We start from the raw sequence: 23,974 nt of genomic DNA, 5'->3' as shown, positions 1-23,974 counted from the left end.
GCTAGATTTTATTTCATTTCAAAAGAGGATAGACAATGGCAGTTATTGTCTTTACTTCCTAAGTTGTAATAATAATAATAATAATATATTTTATTTATAACGCACTTTACATCAATTTAATGACCTCAGAGTGCTAAAAAAGTTGTACATTAGGGATCTAATGTATGTATGCATTTGTTTAAAGAAATTCCATTTGATCTTTATCCATGAAGAATAAAAAAATTCCACTGCACTGAGAAATGCCAAAGTATGTCACTTTATGAACTGAACCAAATCACACCTCAGTTAACACATCTCTGTTCTTGAAATGTAAATTAAAATATTGTGATTTTTCAGGTGTAACGTGTAGCTCAGTAGTTATTTCCATTATGTGTCATAATGTCATCGATCCACTTCCTGTTGTCCGGGACCTTGGTGTACGAATAGAGAAGGTAAGATGCTCGATTGAAATCTCCAGACACCACCCCATACACTTTTCCATCTTCACAGACTAATGGACCACCGGAGTCTCCCTGAAAGTACATGCACAGTATGTGTTGACTGGATTAAGTGAGCAGTGATGCAGTTACTTGTTAGTACATGTTATGTAAAAAAGAAATAGATAACCTACCTTACCCGGCCCATTCTCACCCTCAGAGCAGTACTTGTCCTTAGGACACTGCTCATCATCAATCAGGGTGACATTGACTTCCATGAGTGTGATAGACATCATTGTATTCTCCCTCTGTGCTTGTCCCCAGCCAGAGACTATACATGATTTTGGCACCAAGTCACCACACTGGTCTGCAAGCATAACTGGTTTCACATTGTTGTTTAATTCTGCCCTGGAGTTTAACTGAAAGAACAAAGGGAGATAAAATATATATTTAAAAAACTGTAAACATCAGTATGTGCAGTATTTAGTTTGTTTGATCGGAGCATAGAAAATGTGACAATTTGAAGAAGTTATTTCATTTTACTTTCAGTAGCATCATGTCGTCTGTCAACTTGACGTTTTGCGTGTAATTTGGATGTAGAAAAGCTTGTTCCACGGAAATATTTTGCCTTTTTTCGTCTTTGTTGTGGAAATTGTGAACCCCGAGGATAGCGTTGTACGACCTGAAATGAAAATATAAAAAGCCAAAAGCTTACATGGGAGCAAAGAGATGTCTTTCTCCTGTGGTGCTAAACAAAAAAATAGAATAAAATGTGTACATATTTATTTTGTGTTTAACTGACTCAGCTTCGCAGTGGGCAGCAGTCATCACAAAATCTTTACTCAGAAGGATTCCACCGCAGTGGTTTTTACGATTATTGCGAGTTTTACGCTCCAGGAGCACCATGTAAGGCCGGCTATGTGGCACAACCTCGTGGCCTCCAATGATTTCCCCTGTATGAACTGAGAGAGGTTTTTTTTTCGTCAAATGCTGATTTAATAACGAGAAGAGCATTTATATATGAAACGAGTCATAATAAATGTTGTTAAGCAACATCCAAGTATATTTAACACTAAATAAAATTTAAAAAATATCAATTAAATGAAAAAAACATACACACAATGATACATAAATGTTGTGACATAAATGTTACTGACATACATTCCAATGAGAGCTCATAAGGGAAGGTAATGTTAAATACCAAGAAATACAATATGACAACAAACAAATGTAAATCATTTAGATTTTAAGAAAGAAATTCACCTTGACCATGAAGAGTCAGCACAAGCATCAGTACGGCCAAGTTGCAGTGGGGAAACATGGTGAGATCAGCTGAGCTTCTGAGGAGCAGTGGCAAACATGACTGACACTCTTATATACTTCCTTGTACTAGAGCGAGAAGGAAGTTTGTCTCATTTGCATATGCAAATGAAGTGGCTTCAAACCAAATTGACAAGGAGGACATCTGTATCATATCCAGAACCTGGCAAATGTTAGACTTTTTCCACATGACTCTTCATCAGATTTAGTTTAGCTCAAATAATGTAAACTGCTGAGGTCACACAGCCTCCAAGAAAAATCTTGTTGCTTTTAATCAAATGGCTGAACCAGAATGATTTTGTTATTCATCAAACAGTTTCTGAAAAAAGTGAATTCTGACATGCATTTTTCAATCTTTAGAACTATACGTTAATATTTATATGTGATACTGTATATTGAAATGTATAAACGTGAACATTTGATATTTGATTTTTGCAACAATGATTTCTGTCTTTGCCTGAAAAGACTGTCAGAAACTGCTGTCATTTAAAAAACTGTACATTCCATGGAAATTGTTCGCTTTTTCAGTATGTTAAAGCAGATACTTCACCTGTCTTTCAAAATAAAAGCACTTGAGATAGATTTTTTTTGTGTGTGGTGATTTCTGTCATTCACATTAATTAATAAAAATTAAGTACATTCCCCTATTTAATACACCTTCAATACATAGCATTTTAGTTAGTGGTTCCTGATAAGGTACTAATGACTACAATGTCCTTAAAAAGCCAGAAGTGAAACCTGTCTTTTTAAACCTTTTATTTCTAATATTTCTCTGATCTGGTGTTCATCTTATTATGGAGGTGTGTAGTATCATCATGAATAGGTTTAAAGAGAACTCAAAGGTCTAAAAGGTTGTGAATGCATATGCACCTGGCAAGGGATTTCTAAAGAAATGATGTAGGTAAAATATCCAACAGATTTATCCAGAAATTTAGTAGATTTTAGTAGATTTTAAATGTCAGATTATCCCAGATCTACCAATAGAGATATACCAGGAATAAAACAAGAAAAGAAAAAAAAATTGTAACATGTAAGCAAAGAACAGATATTTTGGAGTAATGTGCGTTAAGCAGAAGAATCAAAGACAAAGCTGCTTGGCCACAGTAACAGCATCGTTTTAGGAGGGAAACCTCATTCTCACTGTAGGCGTTGGTGGTTTGGTGTTGGTTCCCTGCCCGGGGTAGGACAGAGCAGCTTGCTTATTCATTCAGATACCTTTTATTTATATAACACCACGTTACAACAAAGGTCATCTTCAGCCACTTTACATAGAAAGGAAACAAGTTCAATTTCATTCATGCCAGTTCCATCTAATCCAGTCGAATGCATTTATACAAATTCCACAACATATGAAAGGCCTAAACATAGAAACCACAGATCACATCAGATCTTCATTCCCATTCTGGCCCCAGCAGAACCTGATTCAGGGAGGGTGTTTTTTTCTGCCGTGGCCTGTTAATGGATGAGAAGCCAGGACAGAGACATTCACAAACACAGAAACACCAGGCCAGGGATATCTGCTGTGGAAACAAAGAGAAAAAAACAAAAGGCCACTAGCTTATACACCAATGAATGCCAAAAAAATTAGACAAGGGATAAATAAGGCTTCTCAGTTTTGAAGCAACTAGCTAAATTGCTCAACAATGGTCCAGGTAGGGAAATACTTTATGAACATCTTAATGAAAGGACGTACATTGTTATTATTACATGATTATCAATCATACTGCTCTGAGAGAGGACAAGATGATCGCCTTGACTCATGTTTAGCTGACTAAGCCTTAATGTGTATCTGATTAGAATCTGGGGATTTTGGCTGTTAGAAACATTGCACAAGACTTTTTCTGCAGACATCCCTCGATGAAGAGATGTGAGATAGTGTAAAACTCTTGTGGTACTTAGTTCCGCCATTGTATCTGATATGATAAAAACAGGAAGCTCCGTTAGTTAAAAATAATTAGAGGGGTGGGGGAGTCTTCCTTCACCCCCCATCTGCATCTGAAAAAGTTGGAATAGAGAGAGCAAGTGCAACAGACCATCAAAATGTAAGTTAGCAATATGACCAGACTCCAAGTTGTCCATTCAACTGTTTATAATGGAAAAAGATGTAATAATGATACCTGATGGGATTTGATTAGCATAAGTTTACGCTGATTGGTACTTTTAATTTAAAAAAAAAAAGAAAAGACCTGCTAAAGAAGTTACATGTCTGAATATACACTTTGGTGTTTGGGTTTTAGGAATAGTTGATAACATTAGACAAAAAAATCCTGTGTTGGTGTGCTGTAGGTAACATAACGACATAACATTTCTCCTATTACTAAATACAAGCCCCTTACCTTTGAATGCTGATATATATCTCTTGCATTTGACTGAATAAACCAAGTTTATGTTCCAGTCTAATTTTTTGGGCTTGTTCCAGACTCTTCAGTGACTCTTCAGTACTAAGCAACCAGTCAAAGGCACTGGAAGTTACTGTCCAAACATACTAAAGGAATAATGAAAAAGAAACAAATTTGTCAATCCAGTAAAATATGTCTGCACTTAACTCAGTAGTGACCCCTGTTGGGACATCTGTAATGCATTCGATGTGCTTTGTACTTTTTTAGTTTTGAAAAAGTTATTAAAAGAAAATAGGTTTCATACCAAACCAATGAGCTTTCATGCATTGCCCTTGTAAGAGCTCAATAAACACTGTGTAACTTTGTAGAAAACTGCAATTTACTCATCTAAGCTGTAGTTGGACTACCAGCAAGGTGTTGACCTCTTTTTTGTGATCATTTAACAACAACTGCTATGAGGGTTCAGTATACCCACTTTGTATTCATTCTTTGTTTTACAATTGTTTCATCTGTTTTTAATGTGAATTTGAATACATTATCATCACGTGAGGCCCTTTTTGATCCAAGTTTTCTCTATTTTAATTCATTACACACAAGTTCTTTTTTGTAGTGCGGTTTAGGTTCAGTTCAAAACTGAGGCTTGCGTCTGTGTTCGATGTCACATGCGATTAAAATTCCTTAATCCTGCTCACAAATCAACAGAAGCAACAGATAACTATCACGAACCACATCCTCTGCCTGACTCGTTGAACACTGTGGCAGAATTGAATCCACTGGTAAATTCTCAGTTGGAGGTGTTACCTTTAATGATGTACCGAAAACTTTTTTTATTCTTCGAGCTCTGCGCTTGAGAGCGAGCGCTCATTTGTTGAAATGAAATGATGGAAGATTGAAGGTGTCTAAGCTGACCTAATTTCTATGCAACAATATTGAATGAGAACCGAAAGAGAGAAAGTTCCCCTTAAAAAAAAAACAGTGCTCAAAGTTTACTTCCTTCAGCTACTTTAAGTCACTGTGTTGCAGCATCTGTGTCCTTAATGTGACCTTCTGCAATAGCTCCGTCAGACTGAGGTCAGTTAGAAGTTTTCAGCTCCTGACCCTGAAACCTTTGGCTATTTGTTGCAATAAATCTTATCATGTGATTGTTAAGAGCGTTTTGATGTATTTGACCTGAATCTGAGCTCATAGTACCCTCCTGTATACTGCAGCATTCATGCTGTGGCTTCGATCAACAGGAAAACCATTAATAGCTGACTTTTATCTCCATTTCACACAGTTCATGTTTCACAATCACTATCATTACACAGAAGTAGATTTTTTTTTTCCATTAGTCTGTAGAGCTTTAACACGTTTTTTTTCTCAAGGTTTATCAGGTGTTTTCGTCTCAAATCTCTCTCATCTGAGGTTTTGCTTGTGAAAACCAGAAAACAAGTCCAACTACATCGTGCAAAGCATTTTACGACCCCTCATAAAGAGGTCGCAATACATATCAATCAGTTCAACCCTGCAGTTCTGACGGTATGTGTTAAAAAGGTCACATTTCTCACAAACCATGCGTATGAAAAAATGTGACTTCACACTTTTGTTCTGAATGTGAGTCTAAAGGGCAGAACCTATAGGAGGAAAAAAGCATAATTGTCGGAAACTTACTGTGTGAACCATGTGTGAACTGGAAGTATAGAGCTCACATTTCTAACTTTCTTCCCTGATGAGTATTTCAGCTGTTAACAGTGCAGCTAAGAACAATGGCATGGAGGGTGAGGTAGAGATAAATCAATAAGTATTTGGAGAATGTTCAGAAGACAGGCAAGAAATAGTAAGTTCCTGTTCTGACCAGAAAGTTCAGCCATCCATCCAGGGTCAACCCCAGGGCCTCTGCACAGTAGGCCGCGGCTGTAAAACTCTGTACAAGTTACCGCCTCTACTGAATCCTCAAGAGGAGCAGATCTACTTTGACCCCCTCCTGGATTTCACAACTAGTTGTTTTTGAAACTGAAAAGAGAGAGTAAACATGGGCAAAACTCATTCAAGCTGTTTGTAATGGGGAGAGCAATTCAAAGGTAGAATCATGATGGTTAATCTGAAGGTATAAAGTTGACTAAATTAAAAAAGATACTTTTGTTTGAACTTTTGTTTGGTATAAATCTGTAACTACTTGCTATTTTTATAAATAAAAAATGAAAGGAATTTGAAAAAAAACAAAAACATTTCCATCTTACTTGGAAAATTAATGATTTGTCTAGATTGCATCTCGGTATCTAGAATATCTAGATTGTAGGACATTTGGGATCTGAACCAGATTTGTTTGTGACATATGATCTTCCATCTAACAGACCACTTACTCTATCTTTTTTTTTTATTATTGATGTTGTATAAGGCATTGGCAATGTACTGGACTCCATTATATCTGACAGCTCTCTAAACAATTAGCTAAGTTAATTGTATGAATCTCTTGAATAAAGTAAACTTCACACCTTTTTGATAACATCAGCAGAAACTAAAAAAAAATACAGGTGGTAAAGATAATGAGTGCAGATATCAAAATTTGAAAAATTGTCATGATCACGCCTGGCTATGGTGTTTGTTTGGTTTCTGGGTCAGGTTTTCCAGGAAGCCCAGGGCGGAGTCTGGCTGAGCCCCTGAACTCACACCTGCTTTCCATCTGCGCTCGTCAAAGACACCTTCATAAGGATCTGCAGGAGCAACCGGTCTTAGCCAGATCGTTTCACTGCTACGCTGGTAATCTGGCTGACTTCTGTGGTGGGTTCCTGGTGAAACTCTCTCTGTACTCCCCCTATTCTCTTGTGCTCCCAGTGTCTGTTCGTCCCTTGCTTGTTGAACTCTAGATTTCCAAGCTAAAGAATTTAGCTCTTCACTGTGGCTTCTGAGACACCTGCCTGATCACCATCTGCCATCACTCCCACCATTGACTCAGTGCCTTCTTCACCACAGCCAGCACCCTCCCCTCCCCTCCCCTCCACATCTCTTGGGCAATTACTCTCTCTCTTTCTCTGACTCATGCTTACCATCTCCCTCTCCTCTCAGAGTGACCTGTTCACCTGGATCCACTCATCGGCTCTTCGCTGCACCTGCCTTTAAATTAAACTGGTCTTTTACTCAAGTCCCTCTGTTTAAGCGTCTGCTCTTGGGTCTAATTTGTGAGTCAGCCCAGTCCTCACCGTGACAAAAATGAAATCAAACCCTTTTAAAAACAGACCGTCATAACACAGATTGTAAATATCTAAAGTCGCAAGCGCTATGAGAGCCATAAGGTTCATACAAGTGTTTTGAAATGAGAGCAGACGTCAAGTCTATCATTTACCAAGCCAACAAGTCCTCAAAAGAAGAAATGAGGGGTGTTTTAATGGTGCAGCTGAGTACAGCGCTTTCAACCATCACCTTCATGAGATCGAGACTAACATACATCATCGACTTCTGGTTGAGGCAGTAATATTCATTTGGTTCAATTAGGAAACCATCTTGGCATGAGCTAAAATACATTAATTTTACGTTGTAGCTCGCCTATGTACAGGTTTCCATGTAAGCACACCCAACGACAAGAAATCTATTTTTCCTGGTTGGATTTAAGTGGTACCAGCACTTGTGGTTAGAAATGGATCATGATTAAAAAACAGTGTTTTTCCGATATGATCAACATCATGGATGCCGCTCTACCCTTTACATGCAGTTGCTCACAGAGCCACAAGAATTCCCACATTATTTGAATGTAATCATAGTCCATGAGTACCCACATGAGCGTATCACCCATTGGGACGTATTTGGGAAGACCGTCTCTGAATTATTTTATGCAGGATATAATTTAATTATATCAATACTTCAAAGAATTATGATTTGGTTGTGAGAAAGTGAAATTATAAAGAAGACAAGAATATAAAACTGATTTCTGTTTTCAGTAAAACCAAAATCCTACTCATTGTTATTAACTTTACCATCCTCATGGCTTTATGGATGGTCAACTCCAATTTCCACCCAGTATAGTGCATACAAACGGTGAACCTGAGAGAGATTTGTAACACATCTTGGCATCAAGATGAATTTGAATCCAACGTCCCAAATTAGCTTTAACGCTTTCATCATTTGTGAGAAAACATAAACGTGCTTAAACGATGTGCACATGTATCTATTGACATGTTGAAAAAGAGGAAACAGTCTGATATGGTGTAAATTACAAATATCTCTTCTTCTAATAAAGTAGCTATCATGAATTAAGATAAGCTAATCACAGGACAACAAAGTGGTGAATAGAATGGTTTAACCTAGAATAGAAAAATTGCCTCAATCTTGCTTGCATATAAAAGCTTAAAATGTTTGATGTAGAACAATAAGAAGCCAGTGACAGGGTTGTAAAGCATCTAAAGTGGAACATCTCATGCTATGTGCGTTGTTCTTAAAATTACAAATGCTGGTATCCACATTTGTTTGTACACATATGTGTCGTGTCACATATGTAAAGGCAGGTAATTCATACTTGCTATCACAAGCCCACAGAATAATAAGGTCGATGGTTGTCACACCCCACCTGTTAGAGACCAATGCATGCACGCTTTGATCCTCACAAAAACTAAAACAATTCATTCATTCGTTTTAAAAACCACCTAATAAAATCAGATGACCCCAAGATTAAGATTGAGAATCAACACTTCAGGCAACATGTCGATACTTTAAAGAATGAATGATTTAAAAAAAAAAACACACACAGTTGCAACTCTGGCTTCAAGAAGTGTTTTGAATCTCCTGATGTATGTACACACAATCTCCACAGGGGGGCAGTGTGGTCCTTTTTCTAAAGCTTCAGTAGGACAAACGAGAATTCAAATGAACTTAAATCAAATATGGATTTAACTAAACAAGTATGAAGTCTCACAACGGTATGCTGTTACAGAGGGGTATCTTTCAGTGGATAAAGGATATTTTTTCTTCACAGAACACACACATTAGCTTGGTAAAGGAGACCTTTTTTCTGTTGGCAATGACTGCTTTGGAGGATCTGCCCACTTTGTCCATGTTTGCCACAATAATAAACCAGAATTGACCTATCTAATACCGATAAGTATGCAAATGCTAAACAATGTGAAACAAAAAAAAAAAAAACATGCTTCTTAGCTGTTAGTGCCGAAATGGAGTCACAGATGTTGGACCAGAAGCAGAAACTTGAGTTAAGGCTATTAAAGGAGAGGACAGTTCTCTGCATCTCTGATCTCTAGAGGTAAATAGTAAACGTTGTTGATGCATTAATGCACAGTCTTTAAGAGGAACTGGTGCTGTCTTCTGTGTGTTCCTGCTGCACAATCACTGAAAGAACACAACTGTTTCCAGTTTAAAGATGTGGTGCAAAACAAACTGAGAAAATCATTTGTCGTTTTCCTTTTGTCCAAAATGAATGCTTATCAGACTGATAATAGTCCTACACATGTCACTACCATTAACAATATTTGGTTGGTTGAAGTCCATTAGAAAAAACGCACATGTTCATGCTTTAAAGTCCAATTTGCAAGTAGTTGAGTGCATCATCCACACGTACCTCACAGAAGCAAAATGATGTAACTCGCATCAGCATATTCTCAGTCTACCGACTTTATTTTCCAGACAAAGAGCATGAAACTTCAAAATGAAATGTGTTTAGAATAAGTTTGCGTTAAGTTTAAATCTAAAGTGCAGCGACAAGGATTTCTTAACAGTCATATCGTCATTCAAGTTAAATTATCTGAAAAAATTTTAAAAAACCAAAAAAAAAGAAAGGAGCCCCGCATACAGATGTACTTTTCAAGAGAAACCAAAAGCTTAACTCAGCTGCTGCAATTCTGCTTTCTGGCTCATAGTAAGATAATCACTCTTTGAGGCTACCGCTTTGTGAAATTACTTCTGATCTGTAATTGGCATTTTGCTTCATATTACCACTGTGTCCGTTATTTGACATAAATGAGATCTAAAACCTTTGTTTTTCACATCGCCTTCAGTTTTGTGCATCTGGCCATGAGTTGCTCACTCGTAATGTATGCTTGACTATTTACCCGTGTTCATCTTAAACACACATTTTATCGATACCATCTCCTACCATTTCCTGAGTTGTGAGGAAATTTGTGAGTATCAGAAGTCACTTAAGTAGAAAAAAAAAAAAAAAAAAAAAACTGAAGTGATACGTGAAATAATTCTTTTATTAAATTACTTGTGACCGTGCACTTATATTCTGTGTTAATGGACAGGTGCTGTGATCGCAAAAAGTGCAATTACAGGTCTTTTAGACAACAAACCTTATGTTTCAAGCTCATACATATAAAATGTGTGACTCCATGAAGCATTTGATGCATGAATATGCATTTTTCACAAGGAGGCAGTGTTGACTCTTGTGTAAAGCCAATTTGTGCTAAAAAAATATAAAAGTATTGAGACCTTGTTGAAGCTCAGCATTCATCAGTTGCATGTATTGAAATAAAATTGACTGTCAAAAAGCTAGATGTGTGTTCCTTGCATTTGCAAAGAACTTATCTGTCACAAAAAGTCAAATCAAAAACGGAAAGCATTCAAAAACATTTCAAAATGCAAAAAAAAAAACGTTTTAATGCATAGATGCAAAATTTCAAATGATGACGTAAATATATTTTTGCCACAGCTGCGGAAGTTTTTGGGGGTTTTTTGGGTCATTTTGTTCTGGCAGCATTTCTAAATATGGAGTACGCTGGCGTTATTCAAAGAGTAAAATGAAATGCTGTGAGGCAAATGTCTCTTGACTCAAATCTGCATTACAGCCTTTTTAACGGTTGAGATGATCCAGCCTCTGTAGTCAGAGATCTTGGCAAATTTATAGAGTGTTTGGGCACTTGGTTCCGGTGGAAACATGGAGGACACCACTCCATATGCCTTCACACCTTCACAGACCAATGGACCTCCTGAGTCTCCCTAAAAGAAAATTCACAGTGCCTAGTGATCACTCACGGTGAGCAGTGGAAAAATTTGTTGTTATTCTGTATCAAGTTACAAAATGTGCATACCTGCCGCGGCCCAGTCTCTCCCACAGAGCAGTATGCGTTTTCCCTCGCACAGTTCTCATTCTCAATCAAAGTTATGTTGACTTCCATGAGTTTGGGAGACATCATTTCATTCTTCCTATCTGTTCGTCCCCAGCCAGAGACGATACAAGATTTTGGCAGAGATCCATTATCTTGACCTGCCAGAGCAATGGGTGTCACATGGTTGTTGACCTTCGCCTTGGAGCTCAACTTTAAGAACAACGACACATATGAAAGAGGAGTACAAATCTTTGATTACAAACATTTGATTTCATCAATGCACATTTCCTTTTTAGTTGTTGTTCAGTTACATGCATGAATGCATGACATTTCCAAAAAAACACAATAAATAAGGCAGAATGAAGTTGGTGAAAACAGAAAACATTTCTGTCGTCTCTGTTCGTGTGCGTTCTCACCTTCAGGAGCATTACATCATTTGTCATTGCAGATATATTGAAGTCTTTATGTGGAAATGTTTGTTGCACAGTTATATGCTGCACCTCATTAGTCATTTTGTGTACATTGTGAAGTCCTAAGAAGACTGTGAAGGACCTGTAAACACAAAAACTGCATCAGCCACGGTGCAATCAAAGGCCCCAAAGTCTCAGGCGTCATTTCCATACATAGGTAGACATGAAGTGTGTTAAACTGACTTGGCTTCGCAGTGGGCTGCAGACATCACAAAATCTTCACTCAGAAGGAATCCACCACAATATTTTGTAGTGCCGTCAGACATGTACCTCTCCAAAAGCACCATGTAGGGCCTGCTATGTGGCACAGCCTCGTGGCCCCCAAAGATTCCTCCTGCATGAACTTGGTGGGAATCAACATATACAGTAAACCATACAGCTTTGTTTGTTCCACTATTTGGAATACAGGATTCAACAAAACCTTTGATTAAAAAGTGTTTTTTCAAAAGTGTCTCTAACTCTGGGATAAGCTGTTTGGAAGGACACGGTTTGAACCACTATATCTTTTTCAAAGACTTATTAAACCCAAGCCAAGCTGACTTGGCCATCTCTACCGTTCAGTTTAGGCATGTTAAGCTAAAAGCAGGTGTATTATGCTGTCACATTATTTTTTGAAGAAAGATATTTCTATTGTAGAACAAAGTCTCAACCCATCATTTGAAAAATACCATCACCACATGAATACATTTAAAAAAATGGAAACACTTTTCTCCCATTTTATATATGTATGAGGATATTAGAGCATTACCTCACCTTGACCATGCAGAGTCAGCACAAGCATCGCGACAGCCAGTCTACGGTGGATAGACATGGTAGAGACCATGCTGAGCTACGGTGCAAATCAGAAGTGGCACACATCACTCACAAGTTCAGTCCCTATATTAGAGAGAAAAGGAAGTGAGTAGTTTGCATATGCAAATGACGTGGCTTCGAAGCACAATCATAATGAAGACGTTTCTGTTATCTCCAGAGTCTCATAGACAAGTTAGATAGTCATAGAAGAAACTTTTTTTTCCGGAATAGATAAGCAATTTAGTAGCTGCCGGAATTTTACAAACAGTACACACTGTAGCATTTTAATAGAGATGGATAGAAAATGCACACAAGTACCTTCATCACTGCATTTTGCTATTTTCTAAAGCCATGACTTTTCTGAGGTAAGTAATGAATTTCCCTGCAAACGCTTTGCATCATAAATACTTTGGCCTCGACTCTCATTTCCATAAATTTACATCACATGAAAAACCACTTCTTCAGTAAGGGACCGCAAGTTAACTTGCAATTGACTCAAATGCTGCAAACCCGAGGATAAATCAAACAGTCTAGTGAGCTGTAGTATAATTGGTCATAATTTATCCACTGATGCTTCTGTGGTATTACTCGCAGCTTCAAAGATCTAAGTTGACATTTCATGTTCAAAGCCATGGCTTTCTAAGAGGAGCCTCTGTGTCTGTCACATTGCCCCAAAGGTAACATTATTCTGACGTTATCGCGTCATAAGACAGAGCAGAAAAATAGTGTTTGTTTGAGAGCTTGGTTCGTGGAACTTGAGGTGAAATGTGACCCCTAAACTACCAGAGGAGTGAAGAAGTTGTTTGGCGTCTGTGGGGAGAGAACAAACTGCATTTTTGTAAACCAGCATTATAGAAAATTATTTGCGTGTGGGTTTTCCTTTTCTTTTTCTCCATCGTAAAAATACATGTGTGATCTCAACAATAGTTGGAGTTAGAAAAAGAAAAGAAAAGAACAAAACACAAGAAAGGACGCTGGAGAGACCGCTGCCCTGGATATGTAGCTGTGTTAAAGCTACCAGTGAAAGATGAATGAATGGTGGGGATTAAACATGCAACTTAAACTCCGTGACAAGAAGACATGTTGATATTTGCAACTCTGAGAACAGTGGTATAACTTTTTGGCAGTGTAGTCAAGCCTGAAAGCATGCAGCCTACTGACCACTGTGTTCTGATATGTCTGTTACATCACTTCCTCAGTCTAGACACAAGTATGTCCCTCTTACATCTTTCTCATAAACCTTATTGTAATTGTTTTCAACGATGCACCAAAAGGTTTTAATGTGTGTAAGGAGGAACACAAGGGGGTTGGGACAAGGCGAACAGGTTTGGGGATGTGAGCGCCTGGAGTCCAGGGTAGTGATGGGAATTACAGGAGGACATGCAGAGAGGAACTCGCTTGGTAGAATGGGCCCTTCACTGTTAGCCCGTCACTTTTATGAGGACCACGGGGGCTGAGAAGACTGGCTGGTTTAGCCATTGGACACAGCAACAAGGAAAGAGGGAATGTGATAGCAGCCATCAATCAGAGCACAAATTACATGTTTATTAAGAAGAAAGGAAAACGATAACAATAAAACCAACAGGCAGAGAAACAGAAATTCCCAGAACAGTCACAATAGATCAGACTGTGGGTTTAACTGAAATCACATATGGGAACGGAAGTTTATAGTCTGAGAGCTGTGCTGATGTGACACCGACTGCCTTTAGCAATCACCCTGACATTAGCTGACCCGTGTCTGTTCTTAGAAATGATCCCTCTTGCACAAATGTGGTTTACAATCTTACAAAACGTTGTCTCCTCTGAGTTCTTTCAAGTTGGTCCATATAGCTCAGATTCCAGCAGTTATTCTCCTTGACCTTAATTATAAGTCTACTTTAAAAATGAAAGGGGATATTCTCTTTACTGCTCAGACAATAGAGAGCATGAAAACCCGATCCAACCAAATGGAAATGGTCTGCCTCAAAATACCAGATTTCAACGGCTGTTTTAATTGTCTGTCCCAAACTTGGAACAGCCTCCATCAATGGCCATGGGAGGTGATACTTTAAGAAACACACTGCCATCATGATAAAAACATGGATACTTACCCATACCCATATGCTTTTTTTATTCAACAGGAAAATTGTAAGAATTTTCCGTTGTTTAACAGAAATGAATACTAAATACTAAACAAAATCAAAACAATGGTAAAAAAATCATGCAATCACATCAAGGAATAAAAGCAGCACTCACAGTCTAAAACTATAAATCATCCTAATTCTAAACAGGACCATCAGTTCATATAGAAATAGCATGTGGAATTTTCTTCGCTTGCAGTAATCTATGCAATTTCTGTGACATTAATCTAATTACCAAGAAACGGAAGAAGTTTAACAAATGAGGCATGCTGACGTATGTGCTTTTTTCAAATTGTAATACAGACAGAGATAATAACTTCCCTTCTTAAGATGAAGAGATACAGTTTGAACTCATATCTTCCTTTATGTGGCTTATTTTCTCATTTGGGAAAGAGTTTGATGTGTTTGACACATATTGTTAAATATTGGCTTTTATGCCACAAATACTAGCTTTACAGTAGTATGGTGGTCATCAGCCTCTCCAACCCACTCACATGTGAAATAGTCCCGTAAATGTCATCAGTAGATTTGTGTCCACGGTCATGAATAACTCCACAGAGTAACACAGTGTCACAGGTTTTCGTGAAATGATCACTTTGTTTTTGCAGGTCGGACATTTTGGGGAAGGTGGTACACAAACAAATGTCAAGTGGGAGAGTCGAGATCCGTCTTCCCAACTATTAATGCTTTCATTAACTTTACTTGGAAATATAATTTCTAGACTCATTCACTGTGTTACCCTTCCTACAAGTCAAACTGACCCTGTAATAATGGGTTAGAGGCTACCAAGTCCCAACCCTTAGCAAAATACACAAAGTACATTTTATTCGCAAACAAAATGAGATTTCACCTTCATCTGCACATGTACAAAGGTTCCAGAATCTCAACTAAGGCCTTTCTGTTTTAAGTGTATATGTACTCCTCATGCCTGTATATGGGTTGTTTTCAGGTATCACGGCTTTCTTCAATGGTCCAAAGACATGCACAGTAAGTTCATCAGTGATCCTAAATTCACGGTTGATGTGAGCATCGCCGTGCACGGTTGTTGGTCTCGTCTGTCTCTGTCGTGTCCCTGTGATGGATTGGCAAGCTGTCCATCGTGCGCCCTGCCTGACACCTACTGACGGCCCATGTCAAGCTGTTGTATAACAATAACAAAACGTAGCTGGCTGAGAAGGGTAAGGAAGTCTTGTAAAGGTTTATGATGAGATCCTCAGCTGTGTGTTTCATGCCTAATAATTCATGCATTAATTCAAAAGTTTTCTAAGCATTATTTTCACAGATGGAAATGTAATGCTGCACAGGTAGAGAGAACTGGCTGCTGAAGCCTGGAGAGAGTCTGAAAGAAGAGAGAATAGAAAACATTCTCAAGAGCGCCTGTGATTTCTATGAAAAAAAAGATTTTCTCCAAGTCAGGTTTTGACTGTTTATTTTAATTTGAACTCACATGTATTCTTTTCCACTGGACTTAAACGGATTTTTTGAACAATGAGAACCACCAATAAAGTGGAAAAAGCAAGTACAATCCAAAGAAGAAATTGGGAACTTTGTTAAATAATCAATAACAGCGGGTGTAATTGGCAGCAGGTTAGTAGCATAATTGGTTATTACAAATGCAAGGATGGTTAACAATAAAGGGAACCTTTGATCATTTCCATTGGCATGGCTTTGTAGTCAAAATTCTGGTTGCTTAACCGGTCTACCTGCAGTCCAGATCTGTCACCAACTGAAAAGATCTGTGGAATGATGTTGATTAGTTAAAAGAGGAGATGATGCAACCCCATACCCAGCTTTTTTAGACTGTCCCAATGAATATCGGGTTTAGAATATTTGTAAATCCTTTGCATTGACAGCACTCTGACATTTTGAAGACTGTGCAGAATTCAAAGCAAGCATTCTGTCAGTGAACCTGTTTTTACCAGACCGATGCACTACATTTCATCTTAATGCAACTGCACAAAGCTATGATTAGTAAAGCAGAGATTCATTAAAAAATATAGCTTTGCCCCATAAAAGCTCAGGATTGAAAAAAAATGAATGAATAAAAAGTGAATAATGTCCCACTTCATATGAGACTGTGGATATGGAAAAAGAAAGCTGATGACTATTGAGTGTAATGGCTTGAGTTGTTATTATGAGAAAGATGTATAAACATGTCAGTTTGGAGTACATTTTCACATATGGTACCGCTGTTAAATGGTACTTTGTCATGTTCATGGTTTTGTAAACTTTAATGTACACAGCCTTTGAAATTAAATCATGTGTTTGTGTGTGTGCTGGACACATTTGATAAAGAAAAGGAATTTAAGAGAGTTCACTTTCCCACTGCAGACGACATTTCTCTGATGTAAAATTTGGCTTCACATCTGACAGTCGGTCCTGCTGCACTGACCATAAAGCTTCAGAGTATGAGATTCTGTGACTCAGATCTCTACAATCTTATGACAGTTCATCTTATTTCTGCTTCTTTGACAATTTTCTGTAAAGAGTACGCCGTACTTCTCAAACCTCGTATCGTTTGCACGTTAGCTGGTAGTTTGCTCTACCACTAAGAGGCCATGCATTGTTTTACATACCTTGAGGCTTCTTGTGAGTCTTAATAGCAAGGAAAAAAGCTAGATTGGGAGCACATCCGTAAGTTCTCGTCTGCATTTTTGCTCCTATAATGCAGTTGGCTATTATGATTGTGGAAGTCACCCAGGCAGAACACTGACCCAAACAATGAAAGTGGAGAAAGAGAAGAGAGGAAGCATTTGACTGAACCTTGAACGGCATAAATTATGTCAGCGCAATGGGTGTTTTTCTGTTCTGCTTGGACCATTTCAATCCAAAAAACATATGCTGTCTATCCGCTTTGGACATGGGATTCATATTTAGATGTATCAGATTTAAACCAGTATAATGAGAAGATGGGAATTCCAACAAAACAGCTAGGCCACATTTTTTTTGCAGGAAAAGTGATATCAGTGGCAAAGCTTCCATGTCTTAAGTTGTGCTCTAAAGGCCTTTGAAGAGAACTTATCAAAAAGTGAATAAATGGTATAAACTGTGATAAATTGTGATCGCTAAGTAAACAGAACGTTCCTGTGTTTTTTTCTTCAACACTATCTTTTATCATTTCTATAATTAACATGCAGAAAAATTATGTTATTTTATAATACATTAACTTCTGAGTTCTCACATTAAAGGGATAGCTCGCCTCTTTTGACATGAAGCTGCATGACATCCCATACTAGCAATATCGTTTGTGAAATTTGACTTACCCCCCACTGCGCCCTGTGAGCCGGGTTCAGGCCTCGTTTTGGTGTTGACAAAAGTAGTCTGGCCAGTTAGCTGGGGTGTAATAAATAAAGCGTTTTGCTTTTCAAAACAATATGCGTTCAAAAGAGTAATATATTTGCATCACAAAATCGTTCTCCAGGAAAACATCAGACCTCACAATCGCTTGGCGCTATTTTCTCTCCCTTCGTATCACTGCGTGCTGTCTAGACCGTGCAGACCGAAGTGCAGACCGTGCAGTCCCCTGCTTCCGAGCAGTAAACACTGTAACAGGCGCGGCTATCGGCAGGTGGCAGCACGCAGTGACAAAAAAATGAATTACAGGTGTTAAATATCCCTCAAATTCTGACTTGGACCTAATAACTGAACCCTGCTCGAATGAAAGAAATTGGTTGGAGGATGGAGGATGCCATTGCAAGGGAAAATGGGAAGTTATCACGTGTATAGCGAATTCTTAAGTGAAATATGGTTCAGCAACATTATGATACATCAACTGGAGTAAACTGAAATGTCAGTAGGCTCTTTGCCAAACTGACAACACACTGACAATAGCCCCCTTCTCCCTAATTGGCTGGCGATCAAATAAATCTTATTGCTCAGTCAAGTTACAAAAGATATGTACAAATTGTAAGATAATCATTTCTATTTTAGCTTTATATAAGTGGGAACAAACTGGCTCCAACCAAATAGTTTTAAAAGGATGAATTTTAAACAACCTGTTAACAACACTGGGTTTTTTTCAGTAAAGACATATACTTTGCCTAGCTGGCTAATGAAGCTAACCTTAGCTTCATGGGTTGCAACACTTGTCCAGTTCGATTCGACAAAATTAAATGATATGCTCAATTTGACAAAACTACACACAAATTCCAATAACGACAGCAATAATTGAACAGAATAATTCAGTTTTGTTCAACTCGTGGCATTCAAGTCATATCTGGGGCAATTGAATCATTTGCAATTTCAACCCAATTAAATTCAATCAATCCAATTCATTATAATCAAATCAAATTCAATCCAGTTCAGTATAATTTTTTTCTATGACACAAATTCATAAAATAGTAGCCTTGCTATGAGAAGCTCCTTTTAACAGGGAGAAGCCTCCAGCAGTCTCATAGAGGACAGCCTTGACCAGTTGGGGGGATGAGAGGACAGGACAGAGACGAAACAAAAACATCAGGCCAAAGATGGCTGCCATAACTAAAAGAGAAGAGAAGCACAACGTTGATGGCAGGAATGATGGCACACATATACATGAAGAGTAAAAGAGGCAGAGTGAGGACGCTCAGTGCATCATGGGAGGTCCCCAAGCAGTCCATGTCTGAGCTTATATGAGCTAGCCCCAACTGCAAGCTTTGCCAAAGAAGAAACTTAAAACCAAGGAAGTTTTAAGCCTGAAGGACCAGTTCCACACCATAGGTCAAGGGTCAACTCCACTTAGACACTATAATGTTCTGCAATAATACGTCTAGACAATTTCAGCACTGTCAGCAATAGGAGAGACGCAACTGCAACATGACTGGTTTGCAAACGCATACATCAACCCACACATTTTGCTTCTCCGTATTTTTTGTTAGATACACAATGTTACAATACAAGATGCTCATACCAAGTGCGGCAAGAGTTTCAAATAATGAGGTGAACATATGTATGAGTAATCCCTCTGAGCCAAAAGCTCATGCAGACCATTCTTTATACAAGATTTCCAGCAGTTTCTTTTTTTCAACTTACGAGATGAGCTGATGTCAGCTCGTCACGGATTTCTCTAAATGGTCATCTGCTCCAGGCACCTCAAACCTCCACAAAAAAAAAAATGCATCTCACAAGGATAAGGTACTGCTCTGCTGCTGGATTTCAGAACATAAAATTCACTTTAAGTTGCGTGAACAAATTGTATTACACTAGTTTGACTTAGCTCGAGGCTTTGAATATAAAGTTGTTAATGCTTAGAAGTTCTGAGTGTGTGGTTTTTGCAGTAGGTTGATCCAGACTTGAGTATTACAGAGCCTCAGGGTAGCATGAGATTTAGCCTGTGCAGAATATCTTCACAGTGCTCAGTGTCTCCTCATCAGTCCATCTGTCTGAGCACACAGATCCAGAGTTCTGACCACAGAGAGCCTCTGAAAGAAGAGTGAGTCGGTCAAACAGTGTGGAAACAAAAACAGGCCGATGAAAAGGTGCTGTATAGGTTTTCACTGTGGTGCAAAAGAGGTTTGTAAGTGGGCAACATAAGACCAATACATCATCAAGTAGGGGTCAGATATAATTAATAAGAATGGTAAGATGATATGTATACATTCCTGATACTACCAAGTTATAGCTGAGAGAAATTATCGAAATGCCAGATGTGCATGCTAGTACTCATTTGGTCTGACAATGTTATATTGGGTCGTGGTATCCACTGTAAAGACTTCTGAGTTAAGAATGAATCTCCATTTTTGTGATGGCTTGTGAATAGATAGATTTTCTCTTTCATTCATCTTCTTTTTTTTTCATGGTAGAACTGGAAAATTCATTACTATAATCAGGTTCACAGAGTGACAGGTAGCTGCTTTGATTTTTTACGTTGTCCCATGAACTGTGCCATTCTTCCCCATCTTCTCTGTTCCAAGCGACGGGGTCCTAAAATGGGTTTAATGTCATTTTCCATCTTTTTTTTTCCACGGTCTCGTCTCTGATTCTGTGTGTATGTGTGTGCCTTTATTGCTCACTTGTGCCCATTTAGTGGTGAGGGCATAAATCTGTTTACACATTCATAATGTGCGGGCACCCCTCTCTCTGGGCACATAAAACAAATCCCTCCAATGTAAATCATTTAACCCCAGTATAAAGACTTTCTTTCATTTTAAGTTTAGGATCAGAACTAGGGTTAGGCAAGTTGGGATAATGGTTATAAGATCATTAGTGTATCTATGTAATGTCTTCTGAGGAGATAAGCTGTTTTTGTTTGAGATAATCAGGTAGTTTATTTGTGAATGACTGTGTGGAAATGCATGAGAAAGGTACCATATTCAATGTGTTACTTTTGTTTTCTGTCATTTCTTTAGTAAAAATATGAACCAGGCCTCATTCTTGAACTCCGTAACTTATGGGATCTTCAGGGTTTTTTTTTGCAGTATTGGGATTTTGTAAAGATATTTATCATTTATAAAGAATATCTTCAATCATCCATTTGTGCAAAGCAGGAATATCTGCACTGTGGATGGTTTGCATTAGTGCCAAGCTTCTCAGTGCCCTATTTCCCAAGTGTTCACTTTTATACAGGAAGCCTTGACGAGATTGTTCCCACCAGATTGGAAATGACATTGGTATTCTGAGTATTTGGCAGCCAGCGGGGGAAAAAAAAGGCAGGTATTTAAAGGTATTTGGATACACTGTGCGGACAGACAGGAAGTGGATAAAGAGGATGAGAGTGAGAACAATACTGGGTGTATCTGTAGACCTGTCTGCCTCGAGGTGAAGGGAGACTCAGGGAGACTCAGACAGCCTGTGTTTGCCATTAAAGAAGAATTTTCAATGGAGAAAACATAGAAGAGCTTCTGATCTGATGATTCCTGACAGCTGTGATCAGTTTGCGCTTCGCCTTTACAAGTCTGTGTTGCTGGCCTTTTTATGTACGGTTGTGATCATTCAGATTTTCTCTCAAAGACAACATCTGTCGCTAGCAATCATCAACAGTCTCTCTGAACATTGCTGTACTGTAAGCATCATAATCTACTGCTGAAACACAGAGGCCTGTGTTTCAAACCTCTGACTTTTTGCCAAAATAATTCTTATTCTTTGTTCAGTGTTGTTGTGCCTTCTTGCAAACTGCCCCATTCAATGATTTTTTATTCTTTGTGTGACATCCACAGTTCAATCGTTCACATAATAGATGCTGTTTATTAATGTCATACCAGCTGTTGAATTGAACCGGCATCCATTTCTTCACTTGACTTGGTAAACCAAAGTCATTTAGAAACTGCAGCCACAGTCTGATATTCTTCTCAAGGTCTCAGAGTTCTCGTTTTACACTCCACATGTGATCTGGCAAAACAGACTGTGAAATAATGCAGGATATGGCTGAGGTGGAATCCAAGAGCAATCACGTAAGAATTTTAAACAATCATGAATTCATCATTCTTAGCTCCTCTCATGAAATTTTAAGTAGTGATGACTTCTCACGATGACAGGGTATCGCTCACCTTTACAGCTGCTATAGCACCATCAAACCTTTAGGGTGCTCTTAAAAAAAAACAAAAAAAACAACCAGGCCAAATTATTGATGTGATAATAATTAACGTCCTGTTTCTGCAGGAGTATTTAGCAGCACAAGCAGGATAGTCTGTGGAAAAGATAAGTAAGATGTCAGAATTGAGGGATGGAATTTGGACCAAAAGAGAGGGCTTGAATTAATCTTGAAAATATGCATGGCCGCAATTTCAAACAACAGTGTGTGCTATAACTGCAGATTCAGCAAACCCAAGAATTCGTTTTCAACTTGGAAGATGTGGAAATTTAATCTCATCCACATGTGCTGAAGTTATTTTAGTGTTTTGCTAATTTGCTCTTGCTTTCCATTCCTCCACTTTTCCCCTCATAACCTTTTGGACAGGTAGAGTTAAAATGTAAAAGATGTGATGTAAAAGTGAAAGAATGAGCCTTTTGTAAAAATGCTGCGCCAAAGGAGCCAATATACTTTGCCAGAGCTGCTTGTTGGACAGTCAGATAGCTCAAACATGCAACATGTTGTTGGGATCACGTCTTTACTGGTAAAGAACAGCAGTAAGTGATAAAGCAGCTACAACAATCTATGATTTGATCTGGACTCTAGCAACAACACAAACTGCTTCATTTAAAAATACTTTTGCGGTTCAAACACAAGAAGCTTTGATTATGATCAAAAACCATTTCCTCTGCCTGAGTTGTGAAACAGAAGAATATTCTCCCCTATACTCTTTTAGGGTTCTTTTTTTCTTCTTTTTTTTCTTTGAGGACAGATTCTTTCCCCTTCACTTTCAACTGGACATACCGAATTGGGTCATCAATGCACCTCTGAACTAGCCTGGCTGACGCGTCCACATCTCGATGAGATGGTGGTCTGGGAACTAGGTGTACATTTTCTCGTATTTGAGGCTTGGTTTACAAATGCCTAGAGCCGTTTATTGGGCGCTACGAATGTCTATCAAATGGCGTCTGGTTGTTCCCATGCTGCTTTGCGCGCGATTCATAGTCAATTGTATCACTTATACCAGATGACGTATGTAGAGCGACAGAAATTCGACGAGGAAATACATCCTTCTTGGCAATTAAATCTTTCAGTGCCAAACGTTGCTCTTTTTTTAAAAGTAAACTTGCGTTCTAAGCTACTTAAAACACTTTCTAAGGCTGCATCGAACGGTAACGTTGTGTCCGCTGCCATGTTGGATTAATACTCTACAAGCTTCGGTGTCGCGCATAGACATCGTCATCGTCTTGCTGCCCCCCCTGTTCTGTGATTGGTTCCCTAACTCAGGCAAAAATAAGGGCGGTGGTTTCCAGGCTGCCTTTGCAGTGTGAATAAAATTGCGCGCAAAGCAGCATGGGAATTCCCAGGCTACCTCTGAACCTCATTTGAGACTGAAAAAGCACTCAGCACATCATTTAGGGCTCCTCAATGACTCCTATGCTCCTGATCAACACGCAAAGGGTAGTCAGAAAGACATTCAACAAAAATCTTTCATCTTATTATGGTGAGTGTTTGGAAAAATTCATGGTGTATGTAAATACTTGCTGTATTAATTTCCAATTAATTTGCCAAGTTGGTTGTGAAATGTGGATATACGGCCAGACATTGTTTCTGTTCCAGGTAAAGGTGAGTCCAACATTGTTGCCCAATTGAGGAGCAGCAAACCATATTTCTGTCTAATTTCTAACCTGGCTGCAGAATCACTAAATTAATCAACACTAAAGTCAAGGTTAAAGGAATGGTTCGGCGTAAAATGATAATTTGAGCATCACATGGTCATGCCACATAATTTATATGGGTGATGAGCCTTTCTCCGAAAGACCGCGGCATTCCGAAGTTGGCTATTTTGAAGTGTTTTGTTAGAAACGCAGCCAAAGCAACTGGACGGGGCCAATTTGGAAAATATAAGAAATCGGTTGTTTTTCCGCGATAAACAAGCTCAAAAGCGCTACATACTTCAGCTGTGTCATAACAAAGGCCTCGTCAAGCAAACTGAGGCACAG

The 23,974-nt window shown here is 38.5% G+C and overlaps 2 protein-coding genes across 2 annotated transcripts; both read right to left on the bottom strand.

Moving 5' to 3' along the window:
• Positions 1–240: 240 nt before the first annotated feature.
• LOC142399775 (mast cell protease 2-like) lies at positions 241–1,763 on the bottom strand. Its single transcript, XM_075484314.1, has 5 exons — positions 1,680–1,763; positions 1,219–1,378; positions 960–1,098; positions 611–835; positions 241–512 (listed from the first exon to the last, which is right to left on the bottom strand). Exons 1-5 carry the CDS (start codon positions 1,735–1,737, stop codon positions 351–353), a joined length of 744 nt encoding a protein of 247 aa, XP_075340429.1. The 5' UTR covers positions 1,738–1,763; the 3' UTR covers positions 241–350.
• Positions 1,764–10,242: 8,479 nt separating this feature from the next.
• LOC142399774 (granzyme B) lies at positions 10,243–12,412 on the bottom strand. The gene is made up of 5 exons (XM_075484313.1): positions 12,327–12,412; positions 11,757–11,916; positions 11,520–11,655; positions 11,086–11,313; positions 10,243–10,993 (listed from the first exon to the last, which is right to left on the bottom strand). The coding sequence occupies exons 1-5, from the start codon at positions 12,394–12,396 to the stop codon at positions 10,826–10,828; spliced, it is 762 nt and encodes a 253-aa protein (XP_075340428.1). The 5' UTR covers positions 12,397–12,412; the 3' UTR covers positions 10,243–10,825.
• Between the last annotated feature and the right edge of the window lie 11,562 nt (positions 12,413–23,974).

The sequence above is a fragment of the Odontesthes bonariensis genome, chromosome 15, assembly GCF_027942865.1.
Source record: "Odontesthes bonariensis isolate fOdoBon6 chromosome 15, fOdoBon6.hap1, whole genome shotgun sequence".
Taxonomy (NCBI): Eukaryota; Metazoa; Chordata; class Actinopteri; order Atheriniformes; family Atherinopsidae; genus Odontesthes; species Odontesthes bonariensis.
This window is presented reverse-complemented; position numbering and strand designations above follow the sequence as displayed.